The sequence below is a fragment of the Varroa destructor genome, unplaced genomic scaffold, assembly GCF_002443255.2.
Source record: "Varroa destructor unplaced genomic scaffold, Vdes_3.0 BEIS01000001.1, whole genome shotgun sequence".
NCBI lineage: Eukaryota > Metazoa > Arthropoda > Arachnida > Mesostigmata > Varroidae > Varroa > Varroa destructor.
Window position 1 is genome coordinate 53,595,285 of NW_019211454.1, and position 18,219 is coordinate 53,613,503.

An 18,219-nucleotide genomic window follows, 5' to 3' on the forward strand; every position below is an offset into this window, starting at 1 on the left:
GCGCATTGATCCCGAACTACATCAAACGAAAACCATGATGGACAAGACCTGCAAACCATTTGATCTGTCTAGCAGACATGTAATGGCGCGTTATGAACTGCACAATTTTCACTTTCGCCTATGCAGAATGCAGGAATTCCACAAACTTAATGAGTATTGTACCGTGTGATCTATATTATGCTTCCTGCTCACTTACCACAAGTTCAATCGCTGGGCAATAAGTTTAGTAATCAATTGAAAAATGGCAGTATTATGGTATATTATGACGTAATCATGAATAGGGTCTACGTAAATAACTCCGTGAACCTTAAGCCGAAAATACCAGGAACTGCCCTATGACATTAGCTTTAGCCAGAGTTGTGAAACCGCCACATGTACGATATAAGATGACATATAAAGTTCAACATGCTAAATATACCAAATTGGTATAAATGTATATGTATATATTTCAAGTGTTTGGAATGCCACCTGATCTATTACTTATTTCGATCTTAATATTGTCTTCTTTAATCAATGGGTATTTCGAGTAATCGACATAGGTGCAACTTAAGAAATGCGGCTAATTTTATTAAGAAGCTTTTCAAAGGCAATACTCTACACCGTATTATGGTATTTGATATTTCATGGGTTAACATTGATGCCGTACGGTAGTCGAAGCAACGGAATAGCTCAGCAGATGTAAGCGGCTAGCCCTAGGTTGCTGAATTTCTCACTACGACACGACTCTACGATATTTAATGATTTAGTTGAAGATCTACGTATAACTTACATTTGAATATATAATCCATAAAAGACACATAACCGCACAAAAACAACTTTGATCTCTCGTCTGATCGTGTGTAGTCACTACTGACAATAGCTAACGGTGCTATGAAATCATGTATATATATTTAGAAACACATAAACATAAGTAAACATTTAAAAAATTGATGAACATTTTTCGGTTGCTTATAGTAATTTTAGTGGCATTAAGGATTAGGAATACCTAAATAATAGGTATCGAGGCTGACGTTTTCCAGAAAAATTTACGTAGCTTTTTGTTTGAACCAGTGTGCTTCTGTTTGCCTTTTCCATGCGTAGAATTTAAAACGCTGCTGTCAAGGGCTTAAAAGGCGTCGCGTATGCTGCCAACAGAAATTGTTCCTAACTGAAAAATCATCGAAAAGCAGTTTTCATGGAAAGAAAAACGACGCCTGAAAGTCACTCACTGTTTACAGGGGTGTCAGTCATTTTAAAAATGATTCGAGTGATCTGACTCTCAAACACTACTCTTAGCTAACTGGTCTTAGTAACTAAGGACGTAGTTTGTCGAAGACAAACATTCATGCTAGTTCTTCAGTCAATTAATTATTAGAATTATTGAGCTTATTGTGTTTCAGAAGGACCCCGGCTATTTGTTCGCGTATCATTTATTGGGGTGGCACGGAGATTAGTCGGCATGTAGTCGTTGCTTTGACATTGAACAATATAGGGCTCAGGAACAAAATCAAATGTAGCTGTACATGATGATGCCTCATAAGCTAGAAGCTTAGAGTTGTAAATTAAGTATTTAGCAAACCAAAGACTGCAATTGAAAAAGACTGCAGAGAACGCACAATGTCATTATGGGTAGGTTTGCGCCAATTAGAAAAACGATAATTTTGCCCGTTTCAGCCGAACAATTGGATATCTTTGAGTCTAGATCCATTGAAGGCCGGCACTCTGCTGACAAGTACGTACCCATATCGAGATGATAGATGTCGATTTAACTGTCTCATTGTATGATACCAGTAAGCATTTATATCAGCAAAGATAGGGACAGCACTCTACTGACTGTCTGCAGTGTTTCAGAAATCGCATTTCGGTGTCCCTACGCAAAAATTAGCACTATGAGCCACCGTCGGTTTCAACACGTCCGATTAAGTATTCTACGTTTTTCTACAATTTTTTTTTAAGATTAGGTAATGTAAGTTTGAAACCGAAATGAGGTTAATCATACTCCATCAAACTCAATCAATTACAGTTATAAGTCACATTACCTTAACCTTTTAAAAATCATGTTAGACCTATAGGATGCAACAAGCAACATAACGCCGAAACTAAGCCATCCTTTAAGTTACTTGCAGTTGAAAAGATACTTCCCTATTTATATGAGTTCTAATATGTATACCGGCATGTAGGTGCAATAAATGAAATATAAAATGAACATTCAATGCGGCCGATTCTCTAAAATGTGACCAAAAAATATTCAGCAAACTTTTTACAAAAATAATGTATTGACCCTCGGATATATTCGTGTGGAGCGATTATGTATATATATATATATATATATATATATATATAATATCAAGGTAAGGACTCTTCGATGAGTCTAAACCGCGGGCAGGACCGCTGGCAATTGTCTCGCCAATCACAGTTGCTTATGGTAACAATATTAGCCGTGGGCCTTAGTGAATTCACGTTTGTGGGTTACTGCGGCGACAAGGTGTCGCGAGAGAAGTTGAGCTATCGAGAAAATTGGCTATGTTTTTTCTACATGCGTTTTATTTTATACGAATAGTGTACTTTATACATACGTATCGTTTGGTTGGGTTTGAACAAACGATTACTTTCTAGTTATATAGTACTACGGCCACATGGAAAATAATTCCAGGCAAGTGTGAGATTATCCGATCCACTAGGGCAAGATCAATTGGTGGTTTATCTAATAATTTCATTCTAGATAGAACGCGTTTCCGATTACCCAGTTCACCGTTATCCACCATGCACGGGTACGATGACCACCGAAAGAGTTTTATATCGTGTTCTTCATTTGATGATCATATTTACAAAGCAAATTACTCGTTATCTTTCTGTGTAACATGTACAGAGGTCTGATTGTAAACGGTATTACGAGGTTGCACCATTCATCCACCTTTTCGGTAGCTTTATTGTGTAGTTGTTGTCACCAAGGAGATTTAATTCGTGCACATTTGAACCACGTCATTCCACCTTAATTTAACGTTTAGCAGCTGACAGAAAAAAAAAAAAAACATAAAGCATTTAAGCATTCTTTTCTGGTTCCATTTAGCTGAATCTTTTAGCCATGTGCTTACACTAGCTACACAGGAATTATTATCATCAATATCATGAAAACCATCCACTGTTTCAGCTGTTCAATTGAATATTTCGCTAATTTGGATTTGCAGTTTGTTAGATGCGTCGGATATGTAGAAACGCGGATCCATTGACATAATTTAATTTAGGGCCATTTCCTCCATCAGCCGCTTTTCTTATTCATCGATGCGTCTGCAATCACCGATACCGCAGCAACAACTGTTTCTCTGTTATACGTATGTGATAGAGTTATAATGACAACGGTAGTAGCAACCACCGATATAAGAGTAGAAGTAAGTTACGTACAATTTCCTCATTATTGCCCTTTACCTATAAGCACGTTTCTGCAACTGGAAAGTCAACAGCGGCGATCATTGTCACCACTTCTCAACTTCTACCCTACGTACATACAACAGCAGCAGCAAACTTCTATTGGCGGAAGAATTTCTGTTCATTTGCAAATATCTGCTACTTTTTCTGTTAGACTATTACTACTACTACTACTACCAGCAAATCATTATGTAGCTGGACACATGAGCATTTTATTACGTTTACTAGATGGGCTACACTGCTTGAGCGCCGCTGTCGTCGTGTATAGGTAAAAATAGACGAAGCAAGGTAACAGGCTTTCTCTGGTTCGCCTCGGTACTTCATCATTACTCATCATGTTAGTACAACGGGATAGCAATCTGTCCACAGATTTGCCACGCGACCGACCTTTACCTTACCTAGTCGGAGTAAGCCCCTTGACTAGGTGTAGGCCTGCTTGCATCTTACTGAGCATATAGTTCACGACTTCATGCGCGTAAAGAAGAGGTAAGAACTAAGGTAATGTTGTGGGCCCCTTTTTTCCTGTCGTATTTGTTACATGTACCAATAGGCATACAATGCCTCTTCGATGGCAAACACGATGTGTGTGTGTGTGTGCTTATATTGACAAAGTAATAACACAGCAGTGAGGCACTTCAGCGCAATAGCGGTGCGGCGTATTAAGCAAATTCATTTGGATTGAGAGAATAGCAGCATTGGTTTGTGCTACATGGCGAGCGTTATATATACATATATAGTTTTTATGTCGTTTTATTATAATATATTGTTATGCTGACAATAAATTGTTAAGCGTCTACAGAACTGGGACCGCAATATTACATTGTTCCTTGATATTTGATTGCTACAGGAGCGGTGTGTTAATGGATCGGAAGTCGCTTTTATAGTCGGCTTAGCTAACATCTGGCTATTAGTTGATGACACGCTAAATCATCGATGTATATTAGAAGTTATATTAGTTCATACAATAACCTGTTTCTTACGTAGCGGAAATGCTGTTTGTATTATGTAATGTTGCCTTGATAACTACGTACAGGCGTGTGAGGCCTTTGGTGGATAATCGTAAAACTAAATTCAATCATCATTTTGATCACTTTCTAGGATTCCGTGGCTACACTTTCTAAGTTTTGCTTTCTAAGTTTATAAGTTTTTGAGTTTCTACTGCTAGGTGTACTATAATTTCGAACGGTGTGCGGCTAAACATGAATAGCACCGATAAAAATTTCAACTGTTCACCACTCGCTTTGTAGAACAGAACCGCTCTATAGAATACGACAAGCCGAGGCGCCGTGGGGCACGTTTCGACTCACGAACGCAATGCAACAAGGTCATCGCTTAATGGGCCAAGTAGACGCAGTACCTGTTCGGCAGGTTCTTCTTCTTCTTTTTCTTTTTTTTTTTTTTTTTTTTTTATAATGCTAATACTACAAACGCATTTCGGAAGTAATGCGAATAACTATCTATTTTCTTGGAACTTTACTCCAAACGTTTGATGCAAGATGTTTCAAAAAGACTCTCTTTTTTCATCGAAAACAGACAAGATCTCCAAGAGTTTCCCGAATTAATGGTCAGTGTGGCCTTTATAATAAATAACAGTACCTTGTGCATTAATTGACGTGCAAAAACAACTGCGACCCTAAGAAGCGTGTGTCGTCTTCGCCACGTGCTGAAGTTACGCATATATATGACTTGCGTAAAACAAGCTAAACCTTGTTGTATCTACAACAGTGTGATGATAATATGCGAGTTTAGCAAGTTAACTTTCAAGTATTACTCTGAAGCCTATTAAGTTAGTGCCATCAAAGAGCAAAGATTTGTGTAGGCTTCTTGTAACTAATAACTGAAATATCTTACGTCAGACACTGTGTACGTACGGATAGGGTAAGCAATATGGACGCCAACAATAAATCAATATTTTGATATGTTCTGGATTTGCGTATAAATTCTGTCCGTATTTTGTGTTCATCTTACCAACAATAGGAAACGCACGGCGTAATTAAGTGGCAAGAAAATGCTGACGGCCTACATATATCATGAAAACCTGCTGGGTAAAAGTAAGAATTGCTGTAAAGGTCAAGTAATCTAGCATTTTGCTACAATGAGCGTTTAGACTTCCGTGGCCAGCCGTGTTATCGTATATAAAGACAATGTCAACATTCCGTACCTAACTAATTGTTTCCCTTACAAAAGTGTATGAGCTGCTGGTTAAATTATGGAGCACGCAACGTTCACAATTAACTCTACCTTAGATAGAACAACTATAATGAATGATAATGAGTATTGATATTATCTTTATCTACATAATTCGCATTTTGTTCGTCCTAAATGTATGATCTGAACTCGTTCAGACAGTAGATTCAAGTTGAATATTATTTTCTCTGTTGCTTGATCTACTGTAGTATAAAACGACTCATTTTTCGAGGGTGATAATTACTTCCATTTACGTCGATGAATTGAGCTCGATGTCAGTGATATGATTGATTGTCACCCAGAATCATTTAACTGGCCGGATCTTCAAATCCAACATCGGTAAGACAAGTTCATCACAATTGTCTCAAACCCCAGAGAATACATTGGACAACAGACGATATAGGATGGAATTATGTTATCGTGTGTGCTGTATAAACGAACGCGTTACCGCAAGCACTGCCTACATCGAGGAATATGACGGCACAGCTATAGGGGCATGTTGTCAACGTTGCCCAGTTCAAACAAGATCCCCAAAACCCCCATCTAGTTCAATATGTTTTCATGATTATCTCATTTGACCCCGATGACACAGTTGGTGTAATCGTTATTTTTTTTACCCATGATCCCATTCACTTCCACATTCATCTTTTGTCGACGTAATTTACGCTCGCGTCGAATGCTACGCGTAAATCCCACTATACTATTGTCCTAACCCTAGCAGAGCTGGTTTTCCCTGAAAGCTTGCCCTCAATGCGTACAAAGGTAAGCATTTTACAGTTGCCGACGTCAAAGCTCGAATAGTGTTACATTAAATTGTGACACTGTTGCGTTGAAGAATTGCCAGTAGCATCGTTAATGGCTGACAGTACCTTTATCGCTGCGGATGCACAACTATTGCTACAACTGCTAGTGCTGATGCTACGCTTCGATGGTGGGGACCCTAGCTAGACCCGGGCTACCTACGACTAACAGCTATTAAACTCTAAACGTTAAAGCAGACACGCGTATTTTTTCCTTCTTCACTCTTGAATGTAGGCCATTTTTAATCCAGCTTATACTTTTTTCGAGTTAAACAGCGCGGAAGAATAACTTTGCAACGGAAAGTTAGTTGTTTCTGCTTCAATTACAGAAACTCTTATTTATTTAAGGAACTGAATGCGATTGGGTTGATGGTGCCACAATAGTGGCGTAACAGAAGCCCCTGTTAAGGGGCAAAAAAAGGATATATGTAGTAGCTGGAACTGACCGTTTATTGGATGAAAGGAGAGCAATGCAGTGCTCTCTTAATGACTGCCTACCTAAGCATGAAGACGAATACGTAGTATTTATCATGGAAAGTACGTGTGTTCTATAAAAGGAACCCTACTACAATGTTTCGGTTAATTTTTAAGGCGACCAAAACCTTTTTTCAATACTTCTCATCGTTGGCTTCAAAATGTCTATTATTTAGGAATCTTAGGAAGAATTCGAGAAATATTTAAGAAATTATTGTATTATATTATACGATTGCGTGAAAAGATCGCGCATTCAAACAAGAGCTATTTGCGTGAAAATGTCACGCGCTGCTCATTTAATTACATTAGAAAGTTAGCATATCGTTCGTCATTTTGTCGTATTTTTATCATTTATATTTATATCAACACATTGATCTCCTGCTTTAACATCTTCACGTGTTGAACAGGCATACTTGCTAGCATCATTATGGCTATTTAATTTTTCTTTCTGTGTCAAAATTAGCCAAACGAGATTAGTCTACACTACAATATCTATGTATATGATTGTTTCTTTTAAGTTTGTCGTTACCGTTCAGGCGGTCAACTCATAATGGGCGCAGCGCCTACGGTCTATTGTCAAGGTAAGGGTCGCGTCTCAATCATCTATATCAATATCTTCAATGTGATAAGTAAATACAACACGTCAACGTCGTATCAATTGTAAGCTTAATTACGCAATTGATTTTTATGTAATATAGGTTAAGCCATTGCAAGTGTGCAAAGGTCAAGGCGGATGGGTGGTCTACAACGGCATAAGTTTTATCAAAAAATAACGCTGTTATATAGCTGTTCTTTTAGCCAACTTCTGCAGATTCGGGCGCGTCCTTTGAACTATACCCAATAACTCTAGTGTTACATAAAATTCGTGGAGTACAAACCAATGATCACTTCAAAGGAACCATCATATTTTCAGAGCGGATTCTGTTGAACTTATTCACTTTAGTGCATTTTGGTCGCTTTATTCAATGCGGGTGTACTACATAGAATTGTGTACTATATTGTTTTAAGCAAAAGTAGAACGTGTGTATACGTGAAGTTCTGAAGTAATTTATATCAGATCGCTTCCATGTACCGATGCTTCGTTTTTAGCAAATCATGCACTAATTTCGTTAAAAATGTCGTCGGTAAACAAAGACCTTTGACACTTCGAGCTGTTACCAAGCGCTCCCGTAGTATAGATCGAAGTAGACTAAGGTTTGAAAGCATCTATTTACTATGAAAGTTCAGCGATTTCTTCAGTAAAAGCATTAGCGTGTCTGACGCAATAACTTTCGTGTATCGAGGGATCTACACGTGTGTACAATCTAACGAAGCACTTCGAAAAAAAAAGGCAAGCTATTTTTCGATCTGGGATGGAACAAATGGAGATTATAGCTTATAATCCTTTATCCTGGAGATGGAGTTGTCATACGCTTGAACTTTTTATGTAAGTCTTTTTGTATCCAACAATTCAATGTGTTGTCCAACAATCTTCGACTCTACTGTAAAACCGCATTTACGATTAGACCTTGAATCGTGAAAAGTCCTGTCTATACAACTAAACGTTAACATAGACTTAAGGAGAGCTGATGTGCCATTCGGGATGGACTTGTACTATCCGGTGGTTTATTTCAACATAGCCCACGCTAAAATATTCACGTGGTTCAATTAAGGTGTTTCCTCAACTGTATATTGTGTAACTAAATCACAAAGAACTATTTAGCAGATAGTTGATTCAATAGCATAGAGCATATATGAGTGTATGCTGTTGCAAGTATTTGAAGGTAAGTGGACTCGTGGGACTTTACAGCTATCAGAACAGAGTCTAAGACGTCAATGCTTTAGGGTTTCTAATACGCCCCTGTGGCGTCGTAACTTTGCTATAACAACTAGGTGTGTCTTCCATTTTCGATGTGGGACTAGCTCCTTCAAGCGTGACAGAGCCGTTGAAGTCGATCGTAAGGATGTTGGAAGCACTATCAAAAATCTATGTTTTGATAAATGGCTTAAGCAATTCAGATGATACCAGCATAACTGCACAATAAACTATATATACATTATTCAATCGCAATAGATTGACCTGTTTTCTTCCTATGTCAAGCTTAGCCATATGACCTGGGTTTGAGAAGCTAGGTCAATCAAATGATTTTCATTAATTACGCTTGTCGTTCTTAGGCAATCACCCACTACGTCATCTATGTACATGACTGTCCTTTTCGGGTTATGACCACATGAGTAGTTCTTTAAACCAATTACACTGCATTTATAATTCTCACAGCAAGAGCCAGTACCTGACAATTGTGATTGGTATAATGGTCAAGGAACTTTTACCACTGACAATTGGCATAAACTTTCGAGGTCGCCTAAACTCTAATGCGTTTCTCTGACGAAATATGTTATTCCGTAAAATTGCATAAAATAAATTTATTTACTTGGGTATCTCGAAATGATGATTAAATTTTTACTACTAACGTTACTTAAGACAAACATTTGTTCTACTTCATAAAATTACGAATGAATGTAATGCTTTTAAATGGACAGAATATACGTGACGGCTGGTTTATTTTGCTACTGAATTTTACTTAGCCTCGGTGGCCAGGTGAATTTGACCTCTATGCGGAACTTTTGTCTTTAGATCGTATATGAAAGTTACACACGGAGAGCGGAGTCGGTGTTCATCGGTTACTGCCAAATACGAAACTCAGTTTATAAATTGAAGAACATTTGAATTGCATAACACTGTGGTCTACGTTTTTATAAGGTGGTTAATTTTAGTTTTCGAATGGTGTCAATCATGATCGCAATTTTGGAACTCAAAAGCTATTTGGAATCGCTGTTTCTCGCTTCACGGTATAGAAATTTCTATATACTGGCTTCAATGCGAGGAAGCAATTTCTTTAATAGATTGTTTACTCAAGTAGCTCACTGTTCGGTTATCTCAAGGTGATGTACGGCCTTAAATGGATTTAATATGAACGATCCCTGTTTTAGTTATATGTATACTTTACATTTTTTTTTAGTATAATGAAAAATGGAAGACAAGCGATAGCAACACAAATCTTGCTATTCGCTATTGAAGAGAGACCGACAATGCAAAAGACAGATTATTGGCTATCATAAGGGAATCCGACGGCTTTGGAACTAGGTGAGTTAGAGTAATGATTTTTTTTCACTTCAGGGCGGTGCTATTCCATGGCCTGATGTTTTCCTGGCTAGCGGTGAAAATTTAAGCATGTTTCGCTTGCGAAGGTATGCTCCGGGCTGATTTTGTTAGTTAAAGTTCCACGAAATGTACATGGAATACACCGCATGCACCCCGAATTGTCCTGGAATCATTTCACGGTTTCGCACTTTGAGTATTGTGTTTATAATCCTGAAAAGTATTACATGTGAAGTGCCAGCTTTGGTCGACTGGGCCCTTGAATTTCAAATTTTACTTTCATGAAAGTGCTCTTCTATTGCAGTAATCTAATGCAGTTTGTTCTTCAAGTCTCGACATCTAGTCAATACTCTGGTGATCTTCAGTACTCCAATCTCCATTCTTGAAACGTTTCCCTCATTCACGTACCGCACCGTCGCCTGAGTCACAAAGGTTGCTGAGGCCTTCTTGCCTGACGTCTCCACCAATCGTTGACGAATTAGCGCAACGCTGTGGCCTTTGACGAACAAAAACTTGGGCCCTGAGCGTTAATTTCAGACACTAGAACGTGTTTTTCCTTTCGAACTAATTTCTCTCAGAGTAAACTCAACCAGTTTTTACTCACAGATCTTCACTAGACTGGAGTATTTACCAGTTATTATAATTTTGTCTGCTAGCTGCGCGTAGAGCAAGAGCTATTCAATTTTCAAGTCTGCCGGATTCGTTTGTAATAACCTAATATTTCAGTATCCTATTGCCCAGGGGCCGGAAAAAAGTCATCATGTTTTAAATAATCATCGAGCAGATCCTGACGTCATATCTACATTTTACACCTTTTGTAGCTGGTGTGTTTTCCAGCCATATTGTTTGTTTCATAATATCACATTTTGAAAAGCGTCTGCTTCATTTCTATTTCTGAAAGGTATTAATACCGAGATCTTGACACCGTGCGACAAACTCTCGCACCCGTATATGCAAAAATAAAGTTCAAATTAATCGATCGAAAACGGTAGCGCAAATAGAAGTTATTTTGTATGCAAGTTATTTTTTTATGAGATGTTTTTTCTTGCTGTACCTTTCTTTCATGAGGCCAATCATGTGAATTATAGAAAAATACAGGATATTCGGAGTAAGCATATGTCAGATGAGTAAATACTTGATTGATAAATTCATTATCTCATTAAATTGAATTAGTTAATTCGTAATTAAGTAGGCGGGTCTGCTGGGGCTCTATTTCTCTGCCCCCTAAAAGTCCTCGTAACTTGCTGTATATATAAGTTCAATGCAATCTTCGTAGGAAATGCTACCTCGTTAAGAGATTTCTTCCAGTTAGATGATAATGTTTGTGCTGTTTCATTCATAGTATATATTTCGTAAAGCAGGAGTAAAAAAAATTCATTCAACGACCGTTATCATCCACCTAATATTCAATGGCTTTTTCGGAAGGACACGGGCTGAATAGCCTTTAACTGGAGGACGCCTGCGTATTTTTGATAGTGGCAGTAAAGTACGTCGTTGATTCAAACGTGTACCTGCTATCCAGTCTTGCGCAACATCTATAAAAATTGCTTTATTGTTTCAGCTCCCGGCACTGTATCTAACGCTTCCTACCCCTATGGTGTGGCGTACAATTCGTACCTAAAGGAACCGCTGCATTCCAACCACCGGGTTGCTCCACTTTCGACTTCTTTTTCTTCAAGGATACGAAAGATCTACTTATATATTCCCATGATAAAATCTTGAGCTTACCGGCAATTTCTTCGTCGTTGGAATCTGCACAAAGGGAAAGGGCTTGTTGGCAATCGCTATGGCTACAAAATAATATCCACGAAAGGTGACCGTCAGACTAAGAAGTGCTCCCTTTAGGCCGATATTAACTGGCGTTCATAACCGATCAGCAACAGTAGCGCCGCCACTTGTGGTGCGCCGATACTATTTTGGCCCTAAAAAGACTTGATACGGCGACCAGAATTGTCTTTAGGACATATAGCTGATATCTGGCGGATACTTCAGTTTGTTCTGTTTCCTTTAATTCTTGATTTGTATTTTTACATCTTCGTTTAAGGTTCAATCATGTGCTTCCGGATTCTACTGAATAGACGCTCTAAAACTCGCCTTTTCTCGTGAAATAGTGAAGACAAGAAGTAGACTGTAATGTTACGTAATGATTGTTTATAGCAAATACGCAATCATTTTCCGTTATCCGTACACTTCCTTCATTATTGGATTAATTAACGTGGACTAAATGTAACATAATGACCATTAATGATTAGTGTTGTTAACGTATACACATCACCCCATTAATTTGAAGCTGTAGAGAAATTCACACCAAAAAAACTGAAGAAGTGCCGCTAAACGTAGACGATCAACCCACTGGAAAGGTTATAAGAGCATGCTATAGCAACTATATAGATTCCGTCAGGGTATAGATTACTTCAAAATTACGCATCACGTTTAAACAACTATAATAAAAAAGTGGGACCTTTTACTGCGTTGGCTTCCGCAAATAAGGTCGGTTACCTGAATCAGTCAGATACATTTTTTTTTAGATTTATTTGCGTGTGGTGGCTGTTATTTCGTAAACGGACTGATAAACGACCAATAAAAGAAACAACTGCGAATGTAATGTAGAATTACTTTGTGAGTAAACTATAAGCAGAGAGAGATTTGATCGCCTATGCAATACTTCATGTCGTACTAGCACACGAATAGTGATTTTTAATGAGTATCCCCTTCAGTAAATAGCCAATTACATTTCTTTATATTGAAATCCCTTTGTGTTGAACGTTACCGGTAAACACTGAACCTATGCAGAAGATCTGTTTTCCTAATGAGTCCTACGCTTAACCTTAATTCAAAATTAACCAATAGCCAGAATTGGTTATTCAATAGGCAAAGGTAATGGTTTTCATACAAAAGTGAAATGGAAGGGTTTCTTTGAAGTGATATAGGTAAAGATACAGGTTGGGGAACAACGGATCGAATTCAGGACAGCTTCGTAATATGTCTGTTATAGAATTATAAAATGATGCCGAGCTTGTATAGTCGCCAGTTCATAAAATAGTATTTACGTGACCAATTACACCACAATGACCGCAGTATATTAACCAATAGATATCCTGAATAACCATCTGCATTTTATATGTATCTTTGCAATACCGACAGGTTTTTGTGTAATTCTACATGTAACTCTATACGTTTTTTGCACAAATGTTCATCAACAAGAAGTATATGAACTCTGTGATAGAAGTCACGGCCGCCGTACCTCTTTTGCTTACGCGCACAGTTCGATATTGCACATACGTTGTACAACTGTACAAGCTCGGATTTCTCGAGCAGAAGTTTCATGAAGAAGTGGAAATCCGACATGCCGCCCTTAAAGTTCGTTTAACTTGATCCCCTGTACCAAGGTACGTATGCTGGTCTTATGGTGGGACACCCACTACCGCCGGTGCAGTTTACTCTTGTGGAAGTGTCCCTCTACCGACATAACTGTGTTAAATATGTATAATTTCAAGTGGAACACGACCACCTGTCATACGCGCCTCGGAGCTGTGCTCACCTTCTATACCGCGGCATTTAAAAATGTTTAGTACATAAGTCTTGTTAGTGGTAACAAGTCAGCCAGCTTTCTGGCATCACCCCAAGAAAGAATCATGCACATCTATTATAAAAATAAAAACAACACTATATATATATATATATATATATAGCCAAAATGGATAGTTATATTTAGATGTTTAACACATTACGCTGATTATTGTGACTTCAACTGGGGGTGATGCTGTTGCGCGGCTGTTTATTCATATGGCCTCTGCACTAAGTATACTTTAGGTATAGCAGAAGCATAGCGGTATATTAAACTATATATATCGCGAAGGAGCAGGCAGGCTCATTTCTATTAATTGGAGTTGGTTATAGCATATTTCAAAGGAATTTGACCTTCCACAGTTAACGCAGCTATCGGTAACGGTGACAGTTTTGCTTCCGAACTATATAGTGTACATCGCTCTGTGCAACATGAGCGAAGCGTTAAATAAGCGACTTCAGTCTGAGAGTTACTCTTTTTTTGTTCATTACAACGTATTAATCTCACGCGCGTTCGTGCTCACAGAAGCTGACTGCCAGCTCCGATGGCTGCAACGGTTTACTCTTGTGACTGCTATGTCCTATCTGCAGCCATTATATCTCCTGGTGTACAGAACCGATTTGTGGAAAATATGTAGTGGTATAAAGTAAGTAATTCATTGTTCTGGATGACCTTACGTATAAAAAAAAAATTGTTTCAGTAAACAAGATTTATCGCTTAGTGAAAAAATGAGCATCTTTCTGTGTGAGCAAATGATGAATGCATATACGATTTCACACGGACAGAATGTATTGTTTGCCTTAGTAACAATTTATCTCCTAAGATTTATTTAGTAATTTAGAGCTGCTGCATTATCGAAACAGCATAAATTCACTCATGTGGCACATGTTATGCCCTAGGCTACTGCAAAGCAAGGCTTTATACCTGCGAAGGTCTGTGCTACTAGTGTTGGGAACTGACCTTAGTCGCCGACCTAGACGTTCACGACAAAATCTCCAGTTAAAAATTGTATTCATTTTGCGTAAATACATGTGTGTTCTGCACAACCGCCAGGGGTTATTGTGGTAATGGTATCCTGCTTAATACGAGGAGAACAGTAGATAACGACAACTTAGTTATTCCTTTGCACAGTAGCTATCTACATCGAAACTAGTAAATAATTTAACTAATAAGAACTGCTCGTGTAGACAGGCTGCCATGAGTGTTGTGCCCTCATTTCTTAACAGCAAATATAAATTCAAAATAACGTCCAGTGCTGGTATATCGTCGATATGGTCACTAAATTGGTGATGGTCTAGTATCTCTTTGTTGCAACGTCTTTTCACGAAGCTTGGACACGTTAAAGTTCCTCACTACTATTGGAGAACCCTCAAAATTCAGCGCAAGGTAATTCGGTCTTTTCTCCGTTGGTATATGCGAGTGCAATGTCCACCAATGGAAGCGACGGTAAGGGAAATTTCAAGTCGGTTTGATACTCCTGCCATTTGTCCAAGTGTGAGAACGTATTAAGGAAAAACTATTGTTTTAAATACGTTTTGACGTTGCCAGCAAACGTTCGACGTCTTCCAATTGAGTGTCGTCTATCTTAGCATGCACCAGCTAAAACTCGAATAGGTTGTTTTGTGTATCTAGAGTTTTCAGGCGAACTGGAGGTACTCTGTAACATAGTGAAGGGAATCACGTTCAACTATCCGCCGGAAATAGGCGACCACTCGGTTAACAATAAGATAATGTGCGAACGAAGGAGGTACTGTGTTTTCATGATGTATGTACCTGTGCATGATATATTATGTGCTTACTAAGACTCAGCATTACAAATTGAAAAAAATCGACTACGAATTTTCATAGCAATATATTTATTCAGCAGTTGTTTATTAACTGAGAGGTTGTATGGGAAATTATTCTAATCTGGATTTTTGAGCTGTCGAAGGCTTTAGAACAATAGTGGCCTGTTAGTAGCGAGGCGAAATGCGTATCAGCACTACGACTATAAGATAAATTGAAGGAAACACCCATCTTGATGGTATCATCACGTCTACAGACTGCGCTGCCTTAATAACAATATACAAATTTTGCCGGTAAATATTTAGAATCTAAGTCTCATTTTCACAAAAGTGAAAGTTATTGTGGCGATATTAATCATTAAGGACTTCCATAGTTGTTTCATAAATATGACGAAGTGTCCATATTATAGCAGCTATGTAAACTGAAGCTTGGCTCAAGATGCTGAGCAAGTGCTAACAACGTTTGTTTTAAAGAATCTACTTGATAAATCCTTTTAGTTACTGACTGTTCATGGAAACAGCGTAAGGTAGCAAAATGTCAACTATTTTAAACGCCAGTGTACCTTAATGACAAAGTATATGCAGTAGACGTTCCACCTCGCAACTGGGCATTGCTCCTGAAGTTATTTTAATCATTCATCATTCACTGAACGGACGTGACCATAATTGGAATGTATGTCTGAATGTATATCTGCAGTAAAAGGTAAATTATATGAGATCCTAGGAAGATAACCTTTCGAGGCATACGACGGTAAAAATGAAAAGCGGAATGAGCAACAAAATTATTGATGCTATGCATCGGCTATCGTACCACTCCATGTATACTGGGTTGTAGAAAAAGTACTGGCTATTTTGAAGCCAAAGCTGAAACAAGTGTTTTAACATATGTTATAATAACGTTACTAAATTTTTTTCGAGATTTTCGCGCAAAAAATTGTAACAAATGATCTTTGCATCCATCCATCTATTGAAATTGAATTAATACCATTAAAGGAGTTCTGCAGAATGCGAAACAAATGACAGATAGTGTTATAGTGCATGATCTATGTCCTTCAGAAGATGCACTAGAATTCCTCATTGAAGTTCTTTCTATTTTCGCCAGATAGTTATGTATGTAGTCTGGCACTGTCATTATGGAGAACGAATCCTCCTCATCCGTAGTCAACCGCTTTAGAAATGGCTTGGTGTCGTTGCATTCTTGTAGAATTTGGCAGATTTATTATAACCGGGCATATTCTTTTGCGTGATTTCGTGCGGCATCCAAGTTTCGAGTTCTTTTTGTAACTAGCTTTCTTCGAACCGCTTAATCGTCGATGTTCAGTTCCTTAGCGATACCATGGCTACTTACGGGTTGGTCTTGCTAACTTGCGCATTCATTCCATCAACTTCTTCAGTAATTCGTTGAAAGCTATAAGAAGCATCTTTCACGTGTAAATTTCTAGGACGAAACTGATAGAACCATTTTTAAGCCGTTTCTTCCGATAACGTATCCTTGTCATAAATGGTACAATATTTTTTGCGCCTGGGCAGCACCAGTGCTTTTATCGTAATAAAATTATAAAATGTCGTAAACGTTTACTATAATTTTACTTACCTCCAAGGCACCTTATTTTGGGATTTCAACAGAGCTAGCACATCTACGACTGCCAAATCCCAGCTTTCAGATAACAACAACGCTGGCCGCATATTGCCCGACCCACCCAGAGCCAGCGGGGAATCGTAGACTTCTGGTTGTGCACTTCAGTTGGAAAATCGTTATCATCAACCTTCGCCACAAAAGCGATTGTTACAAAGGCCAATGTTTATAGCGATATAGTACACAACACGACAAATAGGTCCCATATTCCAGGACCCTCTTTTTACAGTCTTGCACAAACGTTAACAATAGCCGGGCCTGTATATGTCGCAACGCTGCATAGGCAGTTCCCGAGACTTCGTACAAAAGGATTCGTCGATACAGCAGTTCAGGACGTACTTGCGAATCTTAACGTCTCAGGTGCTTGCCTAGTGCAACAGTTGGACCTTCCTTACGATACTGTTTGCTGTTTGCTACACTAATACCTCGGCAATCGGCGCCATGGAATTCAGATAATTTAGGATTTCAACCTAACGGCCACGCGAGACGTCGTATTTTTGTTACAAGGACCACAGGAAGGCTGCAACGCGATTTTGTATCGAAAATCGTGTCCTTAGTTGTTCCGCACATCCACCCAACTGGGTTGATGAGACTGCTGTACCCTGGCATATTAGAGCTTTCATGGCATTCACAGACGACTATATTATGTAGCGAAAGTAACTTTACAGCGCGAACTCTGCGCAAGCCCTGTCATCAAATTGTTTTTTAAACAATTCTCATTACAGAGATACGTTAAATAACTTTGAAATCAAAATAGATAATTTGGACTCAGGCGGTATTTTATGCTAACACGATATTCATTCGAAGTGCTGCAGTTATTAAAGGAGAAGCGCGGTGAACGCATAATTTATTGGACTTAAGGCAGGTTTTTTTTTTTACAGATAAGGTAAATTTTTTCACAGAATTTTTTCTAAGGTAAAGTCCATTCGATTACATTTACAATTAAGGAATGTGGCCAACATTAAATTCGGCAACGAAGCCAGAGTTAAATAAAAAATTATCAAAGAGAATCTTTTAAACCACCAAAGTAAATTTGGTTGGAAGAAAGCGGTTGGTGTAATATTTGATGTATAATGGCATTGTTATTTATGTTATAATTTTGATATTGTACAAATTCAACAAACTGCCACTATATATAAAAAAACAAATATATATATAAACTGAGAATTGCTGCTTGAAATCTCGCCAACGACACAGCCATTGTAAACAAGAGTAATTATTTTTTT

General features: G+C 38.3%; 2 protein-coding genes across 6 annotated transcripts in view; one reads left to right on the top strand and one right to left on the bottom strand.

The window, feature by feature from the left end:
* LOC111249512 (uncharacterized) overlaps window positions 1-18,219 on the bottom strand; it is a 202,180-nt gene that overhangs the window by 180,733 nt on the left and 3,228 nt on the right. The window lies entirely within an intron of this gene.
* LOC111249274 (tetratricopeptide repeat protein 39A-like) overlaps window positions 1-18,219 on the top strand; it is a 31,592-nt gene that overhangs the window by 3,611 nt on the left and 9,762 nt on the right. The window contains exon 2 of one of the 5 annotated variants that reach the window (XM_086977596.1): window positions 7,385-7,447. The exons of 1 other annotated variant lie outside the window; for it this stretch is intronic. In XM_086977596.1, coding sequence (XP_086833722.1) covers window positions 7,385-7,447 — 63 coding nt within the window. Of the gene's footprint in view, window positions 1-7,384; window positions 7,448-15,070; window positions 15,339-15,752; window positions 16,061-18,219 lie in introns of those variants that run through there. 3 more of the 5 variants (XM_022803039.2, XM_022803299.2, XM_022803212.2) reach the window with 3 other exon arrangements.